The sequence below is a fragment of the Camelus bactrianus genome, chromosome 22 (genome assembly GCF_048773025.1).
Source record: "Camelus bactrianus isolate YW-2024 breed Bactrian camel chromosome 22, ASM4877302v1, whole genome shotgun sequence".
NCBI lineage: Eukaryota > Metazoa > Chordata > Mammalia > Artiodactyla > Camelidae > Camelus > Camelus bactrianus.
Window position 1 is genome coordinate 11,530,238 of NC_133560.1, and position 21,633 is coordinate 11,551,870.

The 21,633-nt window shown below is 54.4% G+C and overlaps 1 protein-coding gene across 2 annotated transcripts in view; it reads right to left on the reverse strand.

Annotated features, from left to right (window-relative positions):
* The window catches only part of FGF18 (fibroblast growth factor 18), a 34,960-nt gene that overhangs the window by 7,166 nt on the left and 6,161 nt on the right, over positions 1-21,633 (reverse strand). The window contains exons 1-3 of one of the 2 annotated variants that reach the window (XM_045508191.2): positions 12,923-14,390; positions 12,595-12,775; positions 817-923 (exon numbers count right to left, since the gene is read on the reverse strand). In XM_045508191.2, the coding sequence (XP_045364147.1) occupies positions 817-923; positions 12,595-12,775; positions 12,923-13,054 (420 nt within the window). In that variant the 5' untranslated portion in view covers positions 13,055-14,390. Of the gene's footprint in view, positions 1-816; positions 924-12,594; positions 12,776-12,922; positions 14,391-21,633 lie in introns of those variants that run through there. The other variant, XM_074350301.1, reaches the window with a different exon arrangement.

The window sequence follows — 21,633 nt, forward strand, 5'->3', positions numbered from 1 at the left end:
TGGATAGGGTGTGAGTACAGTCCCTACCGAGAGAAAGGACCATGGAGCGTGACTTCACCATAGAGCTACTGGCAGTAACATCTTCCACTGGAACATCCAAAGGAAGCAAGAATGTGAACGTCACAAACAAGGATACCCAAGAAAAAAGGGGGGCAGCATCAAAAAGCAGTATCAGTGGAGGCTCAGACCCCCCCGCATATGGGTCCACCCCGGCCACACCCCACCCCTGCCACACCCCACCCCTGCCCTAATTTGTTACATGCAGCTCTCTTGCCTTTTCCAAAGTAATAAAATCTTCCTGAAATGCTAGATTCATGAGGCCCAGCACTGCCAAGGTGGCTGGGTTCTGGAGGCGCTGCTGCGAGGCCTTGTAAACCCCTGGTGATTGTTAAAACAATGCTACAGCCCCAGCCCTTGGCCTTTTGGTTCCCTGATCCCAGACATCAGGCAGGGAGCCCCAGAACCCCTCAAGGATCCTCCCACTACTGAATAAGCCAGGGCTCCACATCCTCCAAGAGAGATCAGGGTCCTGCGTGCTCCCCAAAGTCACACCCATGGATACCTGGGCCTGGCTGGCAGTAGGTGCTGGGGCAGAGATGAAGTGAGGGTAGTGAAAGAAAGAGAGCATAGTGGGAATCACACACACACACACACACACACACACACACAAACACAGTGTCCCGGGCCCCACACACTCATGGGGACTGTTTTCCATTTGAGGATAACGGGGCCCGGGACACATGGTTCCAGCTGCCCAGAGCTGTGTGTGCAGGTGGTGGGGAGGAGGGGGCACCCAAGTTCCAGACCATCACTCACCTTCCCCACGAGCTTGCCTTTCCGGTTCATACACAGGTAGAACTCCGTCTCCTTGCCCTTGATCCGGACTTGACTACCGAAGGTATCTGTCTCCACTAGGAGCTGGGCTTCGAAAGGCAGAAGGAGAACAACACACGTTTTTTTTTCACCGGGGGCAACAGCTTCGCCTAAAGGCTGAGCAACATGATCCCTGACCCTGTCCATCGACCCCCTGCTGCCCCCACATCAGGTATGGTGGGTACCTCCGACCGGGACCCCTGGAGCGCCCTGCCCCTTAGGCAGGGAGAGGAGCTGTCTGACACCTGTTCCCTGACCCCAGCGTCTCTTGACTACACTTGAAACCCAGAGCGCTCCAGCTGGAAGGGAGTTCTGCCCCTTGTGGCTTAAGAGCAGTGTGCCTTCTCCCCTCATCACCCACCTTCCTTTATCCCTCAGCTCCCTTGCCCAAGGCAGAATACAAAGCCGCACAGCCTCAGAGAAGCAGCAGTCTCTGGAATAAGGAGTCAGACGGACAGATGCATGTGAGCTCACACAGGTAGCGCGTGTGCACACACACACACACGCACACACACAATCCTGCCTTGGGGGATGTCAAGCTACTTCCTCCAAAATTTAAGTCAGAGGTCCCTTCCTCCAGGGCAAATATCTGGAGTGTCCCCTCCTCCCTGAGGGTATGGGGGTAAGGGAGTGCCCTGGCCACTTGAAGTGGGGAAGGGCTGGGGAGGGTTGGTTCAGATCCTGGGGAAAGGAGGCTGTCTGCATAATATTTCATTTTCCTCAATTGAGGCCACCAAGGCTGCAGGGTAACTAACTCCTAGAAGCCCGAAAGTCCCAATCAGGACCCAATACCCCCTGGTCCAGAGTGGGAGGCCCCATGCTAACCATCAATGCTCCACGGAGCCTCCCTCAGGATCAGGGGGAGGGAGGTGTCCAGAGCTGATCCTCAAAGTCCTGAATGAACAAGGACATCAAGTGGCCAAAGGGTGACTATCTCTTGATTAGGCTTACTGTGTCCAGACCCCTCCCTGGCCCTCTGCCATTCCACATTTTCTCACCAGTAGGGTGCTGTGTGACTTTGGTGGGCCATGTGCCCTCTCTGAGCTTGAATCCCTGTGCCTGATTCCCCCCACCCCCTTATACTGACTTATTTGCCTATGACCCCCCCATTCTCACCCTCCCTCCCCTGACCCTTTGCTTCCCAGCACCTGCCCCTCCCTCACCCACAAAATTTTAATTTCAGTGACAAGGGACTTGCTTCTCCATAACAAAAATCACAACCCTAAATACAGTATCCTTGGGGCCACGAAGAGTGTACCACAGTGCCCCTAAAATACACTAGGTATGATTTTAATAAAAAAAATTTTTTAAATATATACCCTGGTGCCTGCTGTGAAAATTAAAACCATCTGGAACTCAGGATTTCCAATAATTAATCTAGCCCTCCTTTGACACCACTACTAATTAAAATATGATATCCCTTTCCAAGGGGGAAAAAAAAAAAAGAAGAATTTACATAAAATTTAAAGATCTAACAAGAATTTAGTAATTCTAGGAACAAGGGAGGGGGCACATTCTTCTCTCCACCTTCCCCCATCCCTAGTAAACACTGAGTTGAGAATATTAACCAACCCTGTGATAGGGTGTTATAAGCCCTTCGCGCTCCCTGCTCCCCTTAATTCAGATTCTCTTAACTCTCCTGTTAGCTTGGTCCCTGGGAACCGAGGGCCAAACATCGCAGCAGTTCTGGGACTTACTTTCTGTATCTCCTCACAAAGCTTAGGCCCCACATGGGAATGGGGGTTGTTGGGGGTCGGGAGGGTCCCCAGCTCCCAGGAGCTTCTGACCAAAGCAGCACGTGTAAGGGGAAAGGTGAGAGCTTTGGGACGCACGGAGATGGCTATGAATCCCTGGCCCCACTTGCCGACCAAACCATATGACCTTGGGCCTGAGTTTCTTCATCTGTAAAATGGGGACAGTCATCCCTAATCTCCAGCACTTACTGTGAGGATTGCATACAATGATGCTGTAAAGGGCCTAGCATCCTGCTCTCAGAGGTTGGGTAGGTGAAACTCAGGAACTGTTTTTAACTTTCCTAACAACTGCAAAATAAAACTGCTTTCCTAGGAAAAAAAAAAAAAAAATAGTGGGGGGAAAAATAAACCAGATGTGTGTAAGGGCAGAAGTGGAGCAGAACTTGCCTCCCTGAGACATGCCCTCTGTCCTGAACTTCCTCAGCATCCTCCGGGGTTGCAGGTATCCCACACTGTGAGTGCATCAGAAAATGCCTTAGGGTGGGATTCAGGGGTCTGATCCCATTTCTGGCATTGCCATCCTGGGTGTGTGACCTTGAGTACGCCACCTCCCGCTCTGAGCCTCAGTCTCCTTACCCATACAACGGGAAGGGGGCTTGACCCTATTCTGATCATCTCTGGGGTTGGAGATTGGCAGAGATGGGGAGCTGAGAAGAGGGTGAGGCCCCAGGGTTGGGGCTCAGGCAACCCTAAGTGAGTCCAAGGGGGAAACTGCTCTGTCTGCCCTCTCCCAGCACCTGGGCCTCTCTCCTCAGAATAGCTCCAACTACAGGCTGGATCTGGCTCCCCTGTGAGGCTGCTGAAGTCACATATCCCCACGAGGTTGGGTATCTTTGTCCCCTTTTTACCGTGTGGGAAAGTGAGGTTCAGAGAAGCAACCCAGCAGGAGAGGCTGACATCAGGTCAGCCTGGCTCCTCCTGCTGGTGCCTGGGTCCCAGGCGAGGGCCCCCAGCTCTGGGGACACAGCTCAAAGCACACCCTTCATCTCTCATTAACCACAGCCCATCTCAAGGAGCCGTGGGCGTTCGCCGGAGCCATCCAAAGGGCCTGGGGCCGGGGCTGGACTGCACCTCACCCTCGCAAACCTAGCCGCCCCCACCCCAGTGTGGGAGGGTCTGCATCAGCCACTGCGCCAGGGGAGCCAGAAGTCTGTTCTCCCCCACTCGACCACAACAAGCCATGGAGTGACCTAGACTCCACTCAGCGCATGACATAATGAGGAGGGAGCCGGGCCAGAATTATGTCAAGTCTTTGGGGAGTCATAGCCGCAGCAGTTCTCAGAAAGAGAGACTCCGCCCACCCAGAGCAGGTTTGCCCAGAGCCTGCCTGGTCCTCAGCATCATGCTCCCCCCCCAACCCCGCGTCTTATGACCCAAGCCCCCAAGATGCAGCTCTCAGGAGCTAGAAACCCCATCTCTGCTCAGTTCCGCCCTCATGTCTGTACCAGGCCAGGCAGGAGGGGCTGATGACATTATCTCGCCTCTCACCACCCTGGCCTCCCCTTCAGTCCGCACAATTCAGCGGCCTCCTCTCTCTGCTACATTTGGCCTCAGAAGTCTCTCCTCTACACATTGGCCAGAAGATCCTCTTAAAATATAAAATTGATTGTGTCTCTTCCCTGCTAAAGCCTCCTGGGGATCTCCGACCCACCAAAAATCCAGGCTCTTTATGGGGACCCATAAGGGGCACGTGATCTGGCCCCTGCTGCCTGCCCCAACTTCCCACCCTCACTCACACAAGCCTCTTTGCTGTTCCTCCTTTAGTGCGCCAAGCACACTCCTACCTCAGGGCCTTTGCACTTTCCCTCAGCCTGGAGACTGCTTTGCCCAGACCATCCCATAGTGGCTTCTCATCTCCTCGGTTGACATCTCAACTCAAATGTCACCTCCTCAAAGAGGCCTCCCCTGGCCACGCTATCCAATGTCATACCACACTCCCAGTCTAGCTCTACCCATCCCCGGCTCCATTTTCCTCAGAGCTCTTCTCTAAGTTGTCTTATTTGCTACCTTTTCTATTGTCTGTCTCTACCCACCGGAAGGTAAGCTCCATGAGGGCAGGACCTTAACTGTCTCATTCACCACTGAGATTTCCAGCACCTAGTCCGTACCTGGCTCATAGTAAATGACCGACAAGGAAATTTTAGTAAATGCATAAAGGGACTGGTGAGTTAGTTATGAGTAATGCTATTTAAAAGTTAAAGACAATGAGATTCAGGGAGGTAAAAGGATTGCCCACGGGCACATAAAGTTCAAACCCATTCTCTGATCCCATGGTCAGTGCCCTTAGCAACTCTGCTCTTCCCACCCTCTACCTGCACTGTTACTCCTGACTCACACTAGAACTCTGCTCTCCCTCACACCCAGCCCCAGCCTCAAGGTTACTATCACATATTCTGACTTGCTGTGTGACAAGGGGAAAAACCCCTGTCCTTCTCTGGGCCAGGACTAGGTGAACTTCTTTCAGTACCGCCCCTCTAGGAAGTATCATAACTTACATTATTTAGGTCTTAAATGGTGATGCTGAGCACCATTTTACCTTATACGCATTATCTCACTTAATCCTTACAACAATCCCAGGAGATTAGAACTATTTTTATTATCCCCATTTTACAGATAAGAAAACTGAGTTCCCAAGGTCACACAGTGATGGAGTTAAAACCGAGGCAGGCTAACTCAGAAGTCTGGGTCTTAGCCAGTCTCTCACACCAGTCACATCTCCTCCATGCCAGTCCCTTTCTTGGGGGCATAAGTGAGTGGACGAACACCTAAGGTGGGCAGGGAAGGTCTTCGCTTTGACCTCACCTTCTTGGGGCAGAGGTCTGTGGGTGGGGATAAGCCAAAGGCTGGGGCCCATCCCTCCCCAATCCACTTCCAAATGAGGGAGGAAGGAGTGCCTATGGTCACCCTGAGGAAAATACCTTCGAGCTAATTCTGGGTAGTGGGGGAGCCCATAGGAGCACCCAAGTCTGGGTTCAAACCATAGCCAGAGAGGCAGGAAATGGTTTCAGATCTGGCCAAAGGAAGGAAAGGCTGCATGCACTGGAGGGTGAGTGAGTGCAGGATGAGGGGTCCCCACAACACAGCTCGCCTGAAGGGAAAGCCCACAGAGCCGGTCTCACCAGGACCCAGCTGAGAGCAGGAGCCCAGGGCTGCCCATGAGAAAGGACCCAGTCCCTTCTCCAGCATCCAGAGAGGAAAGCAGAAAAGGGAAAAGAGTGGAAGAAAAAGCTGGAAAGAAAGTCCTTTCTATAAAAATTCACACTGTCTTTTTTCCCATTTCTCTTAAATGCATGGAGTAACCATGACAATTAAAAAATAACTGCTAATACCTATTTGAGCATTTATCATCTGTCAGGCAGTGTGCTTAGAGTCTGAACACGGAATGTCTCATTATAGCTTCACAACAACCCTATGAGGTAGGAACTATTACACCCATTTTACAGATGATGAAACTGAGGCACTGAAAGTTAAATTACTTGCCAGAGTCACACAGTAGGACCAGGGTTTGGACACTGGCAGAGTAACTCCAGAGCTAGTCTGAGACAGAGAGATTCGGTCAGAGGTAGGCAGAGTGGGACAGGCATCAGGCAGGCCAGTGATGGCAGAGGAAAGAGAAGTGACTTTCATGGATTGGCTGATTGATTCCAGTGTGATTCCCTAGCTGGGCTTCCCTGCGGATAATCCAGGGCCTCACTTTGAAGACTTTTGGTTTGAAGGGTAGGAAACTGCAGGGAAAGACAGAGAGGCAGCCAGAGACCCAGAGAGATTCATACACAGAGGGACACAGGAGACAGGACCCTGAGAAAAGGAACTGGAGAAAACTACACTGGAGAATTGATTTCTTTTCCACCCAAGCCCTGGGGTAGAACCCCCACAACCTGAGAGAGCAGTGGGGAAGCTGGGAGCCAGTACGAGGCTGGACAGAGCCGGCCCGCACCTGGGCCCTGCAGCCGGCTGGCTGCTACAATTCCAGTGCTGACACTGCTGCTGGCCGCTCTCCAGGCGTCATCCTCCAGCAACGAAATGTTCTTGCCACGAAAGGCTCTGGGAGGTCAGACCGAATCAGTACTCCCTTCCACCTCCCCTCCGAAGGTGGACCGGGTCGAGGGGAAGGGAGAGACGTGGGGCGGGGGCGGGTGAGAAGTACTCTTTCCTGCAGGTATGTCAGCATCACTGTTTATACACCCCCACACACCCCCCACACACTATGGCCTTTCTCCAAAGGTGCCCATGGTCCCCTTTCTCCTAAAGTCCCCCAAGGAGGTTCACAGGCCACGTGGGCTTGCTGGAAAGGAAGAGGGAAAGAATCAATAGGATTGATCAGGGGCTATATTTAATCCTCGCTGTAGCTCTTATGTGGCCGTTTCAGCGGCAGAGTCAGCAAGGTATGGGTGGCCACTCCTCACTGGGGACAGAAGTGTGGGACATGAGCTCAGAGGGCAGGGGGTTTAGATGGAGATATTGCTGCCTCTTCCCAGCTGGGAGAGCCCCTCAGGGAAGCTGGGTCTGTGGCTCGCTGTATCCTCATTGTAAGATGCAAGGCTGGCTGGAAGTGGGGACAGGAGAGGAGGACAGGGGAGGAGGAAGGAGGGAGCACTGATTTGCCAAGTACCTACTGTGTGCTGAGCTCTGTGCCAGGCACTTGCCTCAGGGGAGTGGTCCCGTCCACACTCCCGGACGTGCACATGGGTCGCCCGTGCATTCACTTGCTCAAGCATATATTGAGCGCTTGTTTGTGGCTGGCTCTTGTGCATGGTGATACACGTACAGCAGTGAACACAACAGACAAAAGCCGCCTAGCCTTAGAGTCTGCATTATAACAGGAGACACAGAGAGTGAGCAACTAAATAGAAAATTTATTGTCAGGTAGCAGTAAGTGCTAGGAAGAGAATTAGACCCACAAGGGGACAAGATACGGAACTCTCTAGTAAGGACACAACTGAACAGTAGTCTGAGTGAAACGAGGGAGCAAAAGCCACGAGGGCATCTGGGAGAAGGGCATCCTCCGGTTGAAGGCGCAGCAAATGCAAAGGCCCTGAGCAGGTGTGTTTGAGGGATGGCAGGAAGCTCGCTCGGGCCGGAGCAGAGCGGGCAAGGATGAGGGCGGTGGAGCCTGAGGCTAGACTGGTGGTAGTCAGAAGCCAGGACACGCCAGGCCTTCCTGCTGATCCAAGGGCTCGGATTTCATCCTAAATGAGATGAGAGCCTTTGACTAACCGAGTGACACAGTCTCACGTTTTGACTGCTGTATGGAGAACAGACAATGGCGCATCAGGCTCGGGGGCAGGGTGGCGAGGGGCGGTCTCTACTGCCTCAGCCACCCTGGCCGGCCCAAAGGACCTGGCTCCTTGCTCACGCACAGCCCTCCAGCAGGTACCAGGATGCAGGGAATGGGGACTTATAGGGCCCTGTCCCACTTCCATCACCAGCTCAGCCAAAGCCCTGGAAGATCTCACATACTTTCCTAGGTGAGCCGTGCAAGCCAGCCCCTGATTAATTACTTTATTCATTCATCTAGTCACATTTAACTGGGGGCTGCTTTCTGCCAGGCCCTGTACCAGACAAGGGGACAAGCAGAAAGTTCACTGCTTTCTAGGAGCTCATGTTCTCAGGGGGGCAAGGGCGAGTTGGTGGAGGGGTGGGCTCAGGAAGGCTGCCTAGTGGGGCAGACTGACTTCCCGTGACCCCGAGCAGCGGCGACACGGCTGGCATCCCAGACTGATCCATGCCAAGGGGGAGGAAGCCCACAGAGGTCTGGCTCCGTGCCCTGCCCCCTACCCCCAACAACAGTGAGGAAACCCATGCACAGGGCGGGAATGGGAAGGGCCCAAGGGGACAGAGAGTGAAGGGTCCAGGCTCTTCCTACTGAGTCAGCCCCTAGGAAGGAGCAGGGGCTGGTCTGGGAGCTCCTTGAGGGCTGGGACCAGATGTGTCTCACTCACTGCCGTATCACCAAGTGAGGGAGGGTTCCTGGTGTGGGTCCAAAGACCCCTCCCCATCTGGCCTCATAGGATGAGGGGGAGCAGCCAGAGCATGGCCAGCCAACCCTGCTGCTTAAAATCATGCTGAAGAAGCCTTTTCTACCAGCAGCTGACATGCCAGGGCCCCCCTGATAGGAGAGGGGCAGTGTCCCTTCTGGAAGCTCTGGGAATCAGTTCCCAAGAAGGGAACATTGACCGGACCCCATGACGGTATCCCCCTGCCCCCCTACAACAGCAGTGAATTCAGGTGGTTATTATTAACATTCCTGCTTTAATAATCATATAATCTTTGAGCATAAGAAATTCTCTTCTTTCAATTACCCCATTTTACAAAAGAGTAAACAGGATCAGAAAGGCTAACTCACATCTGTCTCCAGCTTGTAAGTGGTGGAGCTGAAACTCAAATCCCATCCTACTCCAGAGGCCACATGTTCCACCTCTCAGAAGACCACCTCCCTGGCTATCACAGGCCCCCCCGTGGCCTGCTCGGGGCCATTCTGGGCAATGTCGGTCCTGAGAGGTGACCCACTGCAAAACCTTGGGGTTTTGTTGTTGTTTTTTAATCAAGTAGAGAAGCCATGTTTTTAAATGAAAGCAGGTAGGAATACCCAATCACAAGGCTTATAAAAGCAGAGTTGCCCCCACACCACCATTCCCAATGCTGGGGCCCCCACCCCTCCCTGAGGACTGGCTTAGCTGACCCCAGGCTCTCCTCTGCTAAGACTCAAGTCCTATCACCCAGCAGCCCTGCTTCCTGCAGCCATGGGAGCGTTAACACCTCCACGTTCCGGCTTAAGGGCATCAATCTCAGAGGCAGATGGAGTGGGACCTTCTCATCCTCAGTTGGCAGGTCAAGAAGCTGAGCCCAGAGCCAGACATGCTTGCCCCAGGCACTGGGGGCTTCTCAGTGGTAGAGCTGCTATTGGAACCCAGGGGTCCTGCCTCCCGCATCAGTGCTGTTTCTTCAAGGTGGCAACTACCTACAGGACTGAGGTGACCAGGACCAAGGGCAGGAAGGGGAAGGGCTGATATAATAATTCCAGGTGGGCAGGATGGCCCTCCTCCAGTCCCCAGCCTGCCAGGTGGCCCACTACCTAAGCCTCTAACCCCCGGCCAGCATACCTGCCCCTCCGGAGCCCAACTCAAAGCAAAGAAGTCCTTCACTCCTGGAACAGCCACACTCAGGGCCCTCAGAGTGATCTGGAAAAGCTTCAGGGAGCCATGGGGAGACCCTCTTGCAGAATAGAAGCCCAGCTGACATCTATGCAGATTTCACCAAAGACTGCTCACTGCTCTAAAGCAGGCCTGCGCAAGGCGCCGGACAGACGTGGGCCCGCACCTTGCACCTGCCCGTGGAGTCTGCTGCCGCTGTGTGCCGTCGAATCTGAGGTTCAGCATGTTTTACGAACTTAAATCTGAGACTCCGAGGGTTTGTGAGGATTCCAAATTCCAGGCGTTTATAGGGATTCTGTTTATACTTGGTGTTTGCTGAAATTCGCAGACTGCGTTCTAACTGTGTGTGAAGGCAAGTCTCAGATTACACCATCCTTTCAGCTGGATGGAGCCCTGCCTGAGAAGGAGGGAGCAGGTTCCTGGACCATCCTGGGCCCCTGGCCTGACTGAGGACTGCTGGCCACCCCTCCCCCACAGGCGGGGCAGGCCTTTAATGCAACCCCATCCTCCTGGCCGGCTTGGTCACATAAATCACCCTCCCAATAATATTTGTATTGATTATCTAGATTGGAAGCCTCAATTGGCTCCATTGTCTCACTTCCTCTCCCAGGACTCACAGATGGGGTCCCTTCACCTCATCTGCGTTTCTAATTCGACATTTAAATGGAGCGGCCTCCCAGGCCAGCCAGGCCCCTTGCTTCCCTGGGTGTTGGAGGGGTTGGAGGAGTGATAAACAGATTCCCTGACAGAGAATCATTAAATCTAGAGTTTGTGGAGCTGGAGGAAAAGTCGAGATGGGCGAGTCCCCGCACACGCAAAGCGTTGCCTCGCAGCATGACCAGGGTGCTTGCTGGAGGTGAGGAGCCAGGCCCCACCCCAGGCCCTCCGGATCAACACCCGCATTTTAACGTCATCCCTCAGTGATTCAGACGCACGTTAATGTTTAAGAAGCACTTTTCTAGTCCGCCCCTTGTAATGTACAGAAGGGAAACTGAGTCCCAGAGAAGGCAAGGTCACACAGCAGGTGAGATCCCCTGAGTCTCCAGCCCAGGCAGAGGAAATGGGAGGGCAAGCGGCTTCTGGAGTGAGGGCCTGGCCATTTCCAGCCTTCTCTCCCTCCCAAGCTCCTGACTCCTATTTCGGAGCCTGGACAGATGGTTCAGACCAGAGTCTGACCCCCCTGTACTCTCCCAGCCTGGAGGGGCCAGCGAGAGCTCCAGGGACTCCCCAGGAGGGCACCTCCCTCCCGCCCCAGCCGGCCAGCTGCCCCTTCCCTGGCAGCAACTGGACAGCAGATCCCAGGGAAAGCCAGCACCTGGGTCTGCCCAGCACCGCCAGGCGTCCGCGGAGGGGGTGGGGCAGGAGGCACGAGGCCCCAGAGAGGCGGCCAGCAGAGGGCCTGGGAGAGGTGGGGAGCAGGGCCGAGAAAGCTGTGGTCAGAGGGAGGGAAGCAAGGAGAAAGACAGAGATGGTGGGGAAGGTAGGGGGCAGAGAGATGGACAACCAGGAACAACCAGAAGGAGGGGAGAAGGACTCGGAGAGAGAGGGAAGCCCAGATAAAAGGAGAAGCAGCCAGTTGAGAACGGGAGAAGGGGGAAGAGGGAGGGAGGGAATGGAGGCAGTGAAGACTGATGGGGCAGGAGAAGGGAGGGGAGGCAGCTGGCCTGGAGAAGCAGGAGCCCAGCATGGCCCGGCCCTGCCCAGCCCGGCCTGGCCCAGCCCCCAGTGACGGTGCAGCTGCCACACTTGGGCCCTACCACGAGGTCAGTCCTGCCCCGGGGCTGGGAGAAAATAAATGGTGTCCAAGATAAAAGGTCCAGGAAATTATTTGTCTTGTTGTCGTGTCTTGACTGCAACAGGCAGGGGCTGGCGGGCTGGCGGGGCATCATCTCAGAAAAGCCCAGGCTGGCAGGCTTCGCCCCCCAGACACACACACGTAGGACCCGGGCCTCAGCCTGACTTGGCCACCCACAGCCCCGGCTTCTCCTGCCCAAGTCTGGGGCCTAGGACACCTCCCAGAACTTGGGCCTCAAAGGGCAGGAAGCGGTGGGGGCATGAGCAGTCAGGGTCTGGCCCCAAACCCCCTCCAAGCGCTGGGAAGGAGAAGTCCTGTCTGATTCATCCACTGTTGAGGGTCTTTGTGGGTTGAGGGCTTGGGGAGGGAAGGGAGCCAGGGTGTCTCACTCCTCCCAGCCCCCTTACAGAGGCAGCTTGGGGCAGGTGATGGTTCCTAAACACCCCGGAGGAGAACGGGGCCGTTCCATGGTCAGGGCAGGTCAAGGAGACTCACAAGGTGCTGTGAGTGCCCATACCTCACAGGTGCACAAGCTCAAGCTCGCACAGCACAGCGCACATGTGTGTCCACGTGCACGTGCACATGCACATACGTTTACACACATATGTACACATGTGCACACACTCACACCAGGCCAATTTCCACCACCACTAGCAGCATCCAAAAAGCATCCCCCAGAGGCTCCCATCCCTCTAAGCGTCTGAACCTGGGATAAAGCAACGCCATGGGGAGCAGCAACCTGTTTTAGGCCATCCCCACCCACACCCATAACAACTGGCATTTATGGGGCGTTTACCAGCAAGAGCATGCTTTATTCATGTCTTCAGCTCCTACTCCCAGCAAGGCTCTCAGGGATGCACTCCTGCATCCCCATATTATAGATGAGAAAACTGAGGCCCAGAAAGGTTCAGCCCCAAGATCACACAGCCAGGACACAGCAGAGCTGGGGTTTGAACCCGAGGTCTCAGAGGACAGGAAGAATGTGCACACCATCTGGGAGGAGGGGATTGGCACCTACCATACTTGTCCCCGTCCTCGCCGCGGGCGCTGATCCTGCGGCCCAGGACCTGGATGTGCTTCCCGCTGGTCCGGCTGTAGAGCTGGTACAGCCGCAGCTGCTTACGGCTCACATCGTCCCGAGCCCGCGTCTGGTTCTCCACGTGGATGCGGAAGTCCACGTTCTCCTCGGCCACCAGCACCTGGGCAGGCAAAGGGGTGACGGTGAGCCAGAGTCCCTGCGTGCAGGCACCACATTCACAACGAAAAGCTGGGGCCTCCTCTCCGCCAGCTCTGGGCCAGGCATCAACACAGACTCATAATGGCCCTGTTACCCCCCCAACACACACCATTTCACAGATGAGGCACCTGAGGCCCAGAGAGGTGAGGCAAGCTGCCCAGGGTGGCCAAGGCAGGAGGCAGCAAAGCTTAGAATCAGGTCTAGGTCTATTTGGCAACAAAATTTGCTGTCTTCCCACCATAGCCCCAAATTAAAGCAAGAAACATGGAGTGGAAATTTCCCCTGTGACCTTGGGTGCCTGGTTTGTTCAGCCTTAGATTCCTTTCCAGTGAAACAGCGAGCAGATCCCTGCCCTGATTACAACCCAAGGTGGCTCTGAGGATAAAGTGAGCAACTGGGAAGAAAAGCACCCAAATCGATACAGAGATTGAAGAGGGATGAGGGGATATGATGCTGTCTAGTGGGAAGGAGCGAAGCCTGGCAAATTTCTTCCTGGGAACAAATGGGCCAGAGCCCACTGTCTTCTCCCCCAGGAGCTGATGCTGGGGTGGTCTCCTCTCCATGCCCCAAGGAGCTGATGCTGGGGTGGTCTCCTCTCCATGCCCCAAGGGTCCTCATGCTCGCCCCACCACCAAGCATTTGACCATCCCCCAGCCCTTCATGGAGAAGCCTCTGCTCTGCATCTCCCATCAAAATTCCCTATATCCCTAGAGGTTAGCTCATGTCTGACTATGTTTTCCAGGAAGCCACCTCTGGCTACACCAACATGTATCTCTCCAGTCTCCCTTCCCAGAACATGGCCTCTCGGCTGGGCAACTTGCACCCACCTCCTCACCAGCCTCCTGCTTCCACTCTTTCCCTCTGGTAGTCCGTCTTCCACCAAACTCAATCACCTTGTGTAAACTTCCCTCTCCAAATTCTCCAGGGCTTCCCATCACATTTAGATAAAGGTCCCCACTAGGGACCCCACTAAGATGAGCCCCCGACTGCCTTTCCGCATTCATCTCCAACTACTCCCTCCCCACCGATGACACCGTCTGCCTTATTATGCTGCTAAGCATTCCAAACACAAAACGTGTGCGTGCCTCAGGGCCTTTACACTTGCCCTTCCCGCTCCTTCAGTGCTCCTTCCCAGATTTTCACACTCTAGCTTCTCTAATTCATTTGGTTCTCTGCTCAAACGTCACATCCTGAGAGAGGACTTCCTCCACTGCTTTTCTGAGGCAGCCCTCACTTCTGTCATTCTCCATTTCTTTACCATGCTTTGTTTTTCTTTCTAGCATTTATCAGCCTGACATAATATCTATTTATCCGGTTTTTGTCTGTCTCCCCAACTTGTTTGTTGCTATATCCCCAGCACATAGCATAGTATATCCCCAGCACATAGCATAGTAGAAATTCAAACACTTGTCGAATGAATGAATGAACAACTGAACATTGAAAAGCTCTGGAGTCCTCTCATACCACTTAGCATTAAATTAGGTTCTCCTATGCCCTGCTAATTGCATGCCTGTGCCATCCCATCTTAACCGTAAAGCTGAACAATTCTTGAAGTCCAGACAGCGTTCCAGGTTTGTTCTAGTCATGCTAGGCATGCAGGACCCTGTTCCCATGCGAGCACAGCCCCACTCAGTCCACGATGGAGCTCTTGGAATCAAGGCTGCACAAGAATCCATCTCACCCCTCAGCTGTGAGCTCCCCAGGGCAGGGCCCATGTTTTCCTCGTTGCTACACCCCAGGCCCAGGCCAGGGGTCTCTGTCTCCCAGCTGACCTGCACATGTCCTCCCAGCCCAGCCTGGGCCCCACAGGTGCATCAGCCAGACCACATTATTTAACCTTCACTATCAGCCTCAGGGTAGATGCATTATCCCACATTACAGATGAGGAAACTGAGGCTCCGAAGCCAAACTGCCAGGCAATGGCAGAGTCAGCCTCAGGCCATGTGGCCCCAAAGCTCCGCTTTCAGCCCCACCTCTCTGTGCTGTGACTGCCCCAGCTGGGCAATCAGGAGTAGCACCGACGTTCAAAACCCAGGGTGAGCTACTCCCTAGATCAGGTCCCTGGGCAAGTTACTAACCTCTCTGTGCCTCAGTTTCCTCCCCTATAAAATGAGAGGGGTGACATGGCATCCACCTTGTGGGTTTCTATGAAGATTAAACATATAAAGTCTTAGAACAGTTTCCTGGTACAGAGTAAGTGCTCAGCAGGCGTAGATAACTACTGAGAGGATACAAGGGAGCCCCTTTAAGAGGCTCTCAGTGAAGCCCTGAAAATAGAAGCCTTCCCAGGACACAAGCGAATCACACTCTCCTGTCCTGAGAGACCAGGCACTTCTGCAGCGCCGATTACAGTTTGGGAAGATGTTACTGCTTTTGATTGTCCTGACAACCCTGGGGCGTGGAAATGCTTATCACTCCCATTTAACAGATGTACAAACTGAGACTCACAGAAGTTAAGTCGGTTGCTCTGAGCTGTCCAGCCTGGAGGCGCAGGGCCTGGCCCACTAAGCGTGAACATATTTCACTTACACTACCTTCGATGGCCAGCCCCGTCGCCATCCACGGCCCAATCTGATACCTGGGACCCACCTCATTTCACATCCTGAGGCTGAGGGAGGGTAGAACTCCAGTGCCCCTGAGGCCCACACCTGGTGGGCATGTGTCCTGAAGACCCCCCCACCACCCATGGCTCTCAACCCTCCTGGAATAACTCCCCGAGGTGGCCCAGCCCTGTCCCCTCCCCCAAGGGTGGGCCTCCAACCTCCAACCCCCCCCCCCCCCCCGTTCTCTAGATCTCCTCCTGCTCACAGGAGACCTTATCGACCAGAGGTCAAACCAATCTCCTCACCCCAGGCCCCCGAGGGGAGCTGCCTTGCCCCAGAAGCCAGCCTCTCATTAACGATTTTCTCCCTGGCCCACTGGACAGAGGCAGCATGGGTGACCCAGGGTCAGCGGGGGTATCCGGTGGCCCTTCCCCAGGACGTGGGAGACAATCCATCTTGCCCAGCTTCCACCATTTAAGCCACACTCCGTGGCCACATCAACCTCGAGGGAGGTGGAAACAGGGTCTGTCCTTTTGAGAGGACAGGGAGACCCCCGGGCATCCTGGGCCAGCCCTCTGGGGGGCTCCAGGCCTTTGCACAGGCTGAGTCCTCTGCCATGGGCACCTTCTGACACCCGCTCTCAGGTACCTCTTTCGGAAGTGTTTCCTACCCTCCGGCCTCAGGCTGGGTTACAGCGTCTGGACACCACTGTAATGGCTTAGTGTCCCCAGAGTCCAGTCTGTCTGGCTCATCCTTGAATCTCCAGCTCTGCCTCCAGGAGGCACCTGGCCAATGTTTCCTACGTAACTGTGGCTAGGACGAGGGAAACCTGGCAGCCACCCCACTTACTACCTAGACAGGCAGAGTGCCCACCAGAGGGCTTTTAAAGATATCAATTGCTAAGCTTTCCTCTGTTCCAGGCACTCTGCTAAGAAACCCTCAAGGCATGGTACCTCGTCAAATTCCCTTAACCACCCTTGGAGGTAGGTACCAGTTAGAGTCCGTTTCACAGACTGGACCAAATAGGCTCCTCTCTGGGCCCACAGACCTCCAGGGTCTGCCTGCAGAGCTCATGCAAAGTGCCGTGTTCAGGAACATCCTCGCCCTCCTCCTTTCCTGTTAGCTGGGTACCAGGTCACTTGGCCTCACTGCCCAAGAGGGGGCCTGTCTTCCAGGCCTTCCTAGAACAGTCAGAACTGCTCTTTACCTGGCTAACACCCATCCAGGTGCCTGGGCGCTGAAAAGCTGCAGTGTGACAAAAAATCACAATGCTGCAGCTCTTGCAAGGCCAGCAGGGCTGGCACCTATGGGGTGTCTCCTGGGGCACAGCAAGGTGCCTTACAAAAGGCCCTCCTTCCCCTACCTCATGCCACAGATTATCTTTTGGTTCAAGGTAGCTTTTCTCACAGCTGGGAGGCATACAGTTGGGTTCCCCTGCAGCCGGACCCCAATTACCCTCCAGTTAGCCCCATCTTTGCCCTGAGGGCTTGAGCTCTGGTGGAAATATTCAGTCCCTGATCCAGGAACTGCAAAGGGCACAAGGGCCCACTAGGTCCAACGGTGCCCCCAGGTCTGCCCCCTAGACTCCAGCACTGACGTGGTGGTCAGTGAGACAGAGCCCACTGCCTTCTGCCTGCAGTCAGCCTTGTGGGTGCAGAGGTGAGGGGTTTCCCTGCTCCAAACTCTGCCTGGCTCCCCACTACCCACAGCACAGTGCCCATGTGCGGTCCTTTACCACCCGGCCCCTGCCTACCTTCCAACCTTGCTTTCCCAGGCACCTTGCGGGGAATCTCTCGGGGATTAAAAGAGGTTGAGGTGAGCTCCCGACCCCAGGGCCAGCCTCCAGACATCAGCCTAGGTCGTCCCCCCACCCCAAACCACTGTAGCATCCAAGAGCCACCGTTTCTCCTTCTGATCAAAGGTCTCAGCCTCACCGATCTACTCATGGCTCTGAAGGCACACTTGGGCTGCTTCCCATTTCTTCCTGGGCCCACCTCCCACCAACATATGTCGTATCACACAATACCTGCGTACACACGTTGCACAAGTACACTCACACCCCACACATTCAACAAGATAACTAGCACTCACGGACCTCAGGTGTGACCTGGCGCCACCTCTTATCACCAACTGATTTGACTTCTTTACCCTTTAGTTTTCTCATCAGCAGGATGAGATTGTTTACAATTATTTATCTTAGAAAAACATTATATTACTAACAATAGCCACTTTTTTTCCTTTGCTTTCTTCTTTTGTTTTCTAAACAGCCACTACTTATGAAGCATGTCCTCCATGCTAAGAAGCACTCTAAGTAAATTATCTTATGTCATCCCCAGAGCAGCCCTATGAGTTAGTACAATTATTATCCCCATTTTACAGATGAGGAAACTGAGGCTCAGAGAGGTTACATGGCTCATCCAAAAGCGTGGAATTGGTGTAAAAAAGAATTAAGATTCGAATCCAGCTTAGCCCAGAACCCACGCACCCCACCTCTTTACCCTCACCTGCTTCATTCTCCCTTCTCTCTGTCACCCACCTCCATTCCCCCATTCAGGAAAGCAACTGGCTCTGTCCACAGACCATAGATGGGGCAGGGACTAAGGTGGAGGATTAAACATGAAAGGACTGAAGGCCTTAAACTCACCCCCGACCCCAAACCAAGAGAGGAGGATGGGGTCAGACTACCCCCTCCCACCCAGGTCCCCATCCTTGAGGCCTCATACAATCCATGCCCCTGTCTCCAGGCAGCCTGCCCAGAAAGGGAGGTTCTCCTTGGTCCCAGGAGAGGCAGCCCACAGACTTCCGGCCACATTCCACCAACGCCTGCCTCCTCCTCCGGCAGCAGCATTGGGGCCAGCCATGCTGAGGGTTTTCAGAGCTTTTCCTAACTCTGGATTCAAACCTGAGACCTGCATGCGGCTCTAGGAGTGGTCCCCTGTAGAGTCAGCACCCCCTCCACCCTGAAATGCAGCTCCCAAACTTCCTCGAGAGCGAGCCTGGACTCAGGCCCAGGAGGTGGTGCCAGCCACAGTCAGCGCTCCGAAGAGTATTACTGTCGTTGAGAGTGAAACTAACGCTGGCTCCCACTTAGTGGGCACTTCCTCGGTGCCAGGGCTGAGCTAAGCACTTTTCAGGCACCGGCTCCTTGATCTTCACGGGACCAAGGCAGGTCAGAACGATTACCATCCCTGCGATAAAGGAGACACAGAGAAGCCAAGGGATTTGCCCAAGTGGTACAGAAACTGACAGAGCCAAGAATGGAACGCATCTCTGGCTCTAGAGCCCATCAGTTTCCCCTAGCTGGCCCCCCTGGACAGAAAGGGGAAGACGAAGGCCCGCCCAGCCCTGAATCTGAGCTTGGCTCACTCGGACTGATGCCCCCACCCACCCCTCCACCCCAGGCTTCTCCCCTCTCTTCTGTCACACTCCCCACTGTCCAGCCAGGACAGAGTGATGCTCCAAAGGCCCCTTCCCCATCCCCAGCCTGTCCATTAAGCTCCCGGGGCTATCAATGTATTGATTGGCAGGGCTGAGCCATCAGCACAGGAGGGGGCTGCTGCCACCCAAGGCACTGACCGAGAGCTCCTTCTGCCCATACATCAGCCTTCTCTGAACAGATCGTCAATATGGGTGCCGCGGCCAGTCAACCCTGGAGCCAGCCTGGGGAAGGGGGCAGGACCCCTAAAGGTCCACGCTCCCTTCTTCCCTCCCTTTCTCCTTCCTTCCAATTCCTCTGCCTTGAGGCCCTTGGGTGGAAAGAGTGGTCATGCATGTCAAAGAGGGAATAAACAAGCCCTTTATCCTGGCATTCAGTGCCCACCGTGGCCTTTTACATGATCCCCACTCCTTAACTCCATGCACCAGCTACCCCAACTGGCTTGGAGTCCCCTGAGCACATCAGGCTGTTCCCTGCTTCAGGAGAAGTGGTCCACAGCCCTACAAAGGCTTTTCTATACAAACACATTCACACACACACACAAACACACACATAGGCTCAGAGACTTCACCTGGCTTGCTTCTATTTCAACATTCAAATGCAGCACTTTCCTTGGCCAGATCTTCTTGCCCTGAGTCTGGTTTCAGGGCCCTTCATCAGAGAAACCTATGTGCCCTTGAGCCCCTGTCCCCCTGCACAGATCCCTCAGACTTCTCTCAAGTTCCCAAGGGTTGGGACAGGTCCTGAGCACCCTGGGCCCCACACCTGGTATGGGGTCTGGGTCAGGGGAGAGGGGGCTCAGTTGAGGTGCCCGGCCCTCAGAGAAGCTGCTCCCCCGACTCCTCCACTCGCTGACCCAACATTCATGCTGCACACCAGGTCTGTGCCAGGCGCCATAGGGCCCTTGGGATGGGCTGGGCCTCCCTTGATTTCCAGGAACCAGCAGCTGGCGGACGGGCAGGCCTCTAGGCACACCGGAGTCAAATGCGTAACTGCAGCTCACATTTACTTAACACTTATAATGAGCCGGGCGCTGGGCCAAGTGCCTCCCCCAAGTGACCACAGCTCATCCTTGAGCAACCCCCAAGAGGGAGGCTCTATCCTGATGCCCATATTAAGGATGAGCCACAGAGAAGCCAAGAATTTGGTCAGTCATGCAGTTACCCAGTGGCCGAGGCAGGGTACGACCCAGGTGGGTTGGGTCCCGAGCATGAGCTCCTGTACATCCCTGTGAGCCTCAGCAGGGAACGCAGCGGCAAAGTGTGAAGGGGTTCCAAGGCCGAGGTGGGATGGGGAGAGTGGTAAATAAAGCTGCCCAAAGTGCTGGCCAGCTCTTACAGGAAACATGAGGGGAGAAGCTGAAGCCTTGGATGTCTCCATCCTGCTCAAAACCCAGTCCAGGGCCAGACATGCAGCAGGCGTCCCACAAATGTTTTCTGATTGCTGATGAGTTGCAGCACCATAATGCAGTACCTACTGCATGCCAAGTCCAAGATACGGCTTCAGTTCCTTCTCCCATTAGGCCCAAGGAGTGGTATTATTAGACCTATTTCTCAGCTGATGAAGAGGCAGAGACTCAGAGAGGTTAAGGATCTTGACCAAGGCCACACAGCCTGAGCGTGCGCAATGAGAATTAAATCCAGACCTAAATCCAAGGCCTGTGCTCAGACTAGAGGGGACCTGATGTCACCAATGCAAGGAGCGCATACTTCCCAGCTTTCTTCAGCACCCTGCAGCATGTTCAATACCTAACACGCACAGAGCGTATCACTGATCCAGTAATTACTACTACTCAATTATTTACTGAGTGTCAGCCACAGTGATAGCTATCCTGTGTGCATTATCCTACCTTAAGAAGTAGGTATCTTTCATCATCCCATTATACAGATGGGGAAAAGTGAGGTACTGAGGGTTGAAGGTTAAAGAATGTGCTGAACAGCTGCTCAGCAGCACATACAGGATTCAGACCAAGGTCTCTCCTATGCCAAAGTCCTTGCATTCAAGCACCACAGAAGCCACCTGGCTCCTCTCACTGATACCCAGATGGATAAACTGAGGCACAGAGAGGGAGGTCATCTAACGAGTCAGTGATAGAGCCAGACACCAACCCAGGCATCCTGAGCGTCCTTCTGCCCTGTGGCCCATGGGAGGCTTGTCTTCAGCCCCATCCTTGGCACAGCAGCATTTTAAATGGGCCTGAGGCCTTATGCCATTTAGATATGAAAGCAAACAAACCCCAAACATCTCCTAGCCACCACCAGCAAGATTGACTGAAGCCCAAGGGGCCTGCTCACCCACTGATGTTCCAGAACAAATGCCTCTCTACCCAGACCCAAGGTGCCAACAGCAGGCCTCGGCCCTTCTTGAGGCCCAGTGACTCTCCTCCAGCCTAAGTCACGCTAGCAGGGCCCTTGGCATTACCCTTCCCTAAGTGTTTGGCCACGGGTCCTTGTGAGTGGGGGGCAAACCCAACCCAGCATGGGGCATACAGATGTTCATCAGACAACTCCTGACCTCAGATAGGAAACAATCAACACCTCCCCTCTCCCCTGTCACCAGGAGGTGGCAGTGCCATGGGCAAGGGGAGCTCACTCCACTGACAGGGGGGCAGAGGCCAGGGAGCCCTCCCAGAGCAAGAGCCACAGAGACTAGGTCTTGAAACACAGTCAAGATTTCCAGATCACTGGGCTCCACACTCTCCCCTGCTCCATACCCTTAGCAAGTAGGAACTGTTTTGTTGGTTGTTTTCTTCCCATTTCATATGTGCAGAAGCTGAGACCAGAGAGGTTAAGTAACTTGTCCAAGGTCACACAGCAAAGACAACGCAGAGAGTCTTTCTGA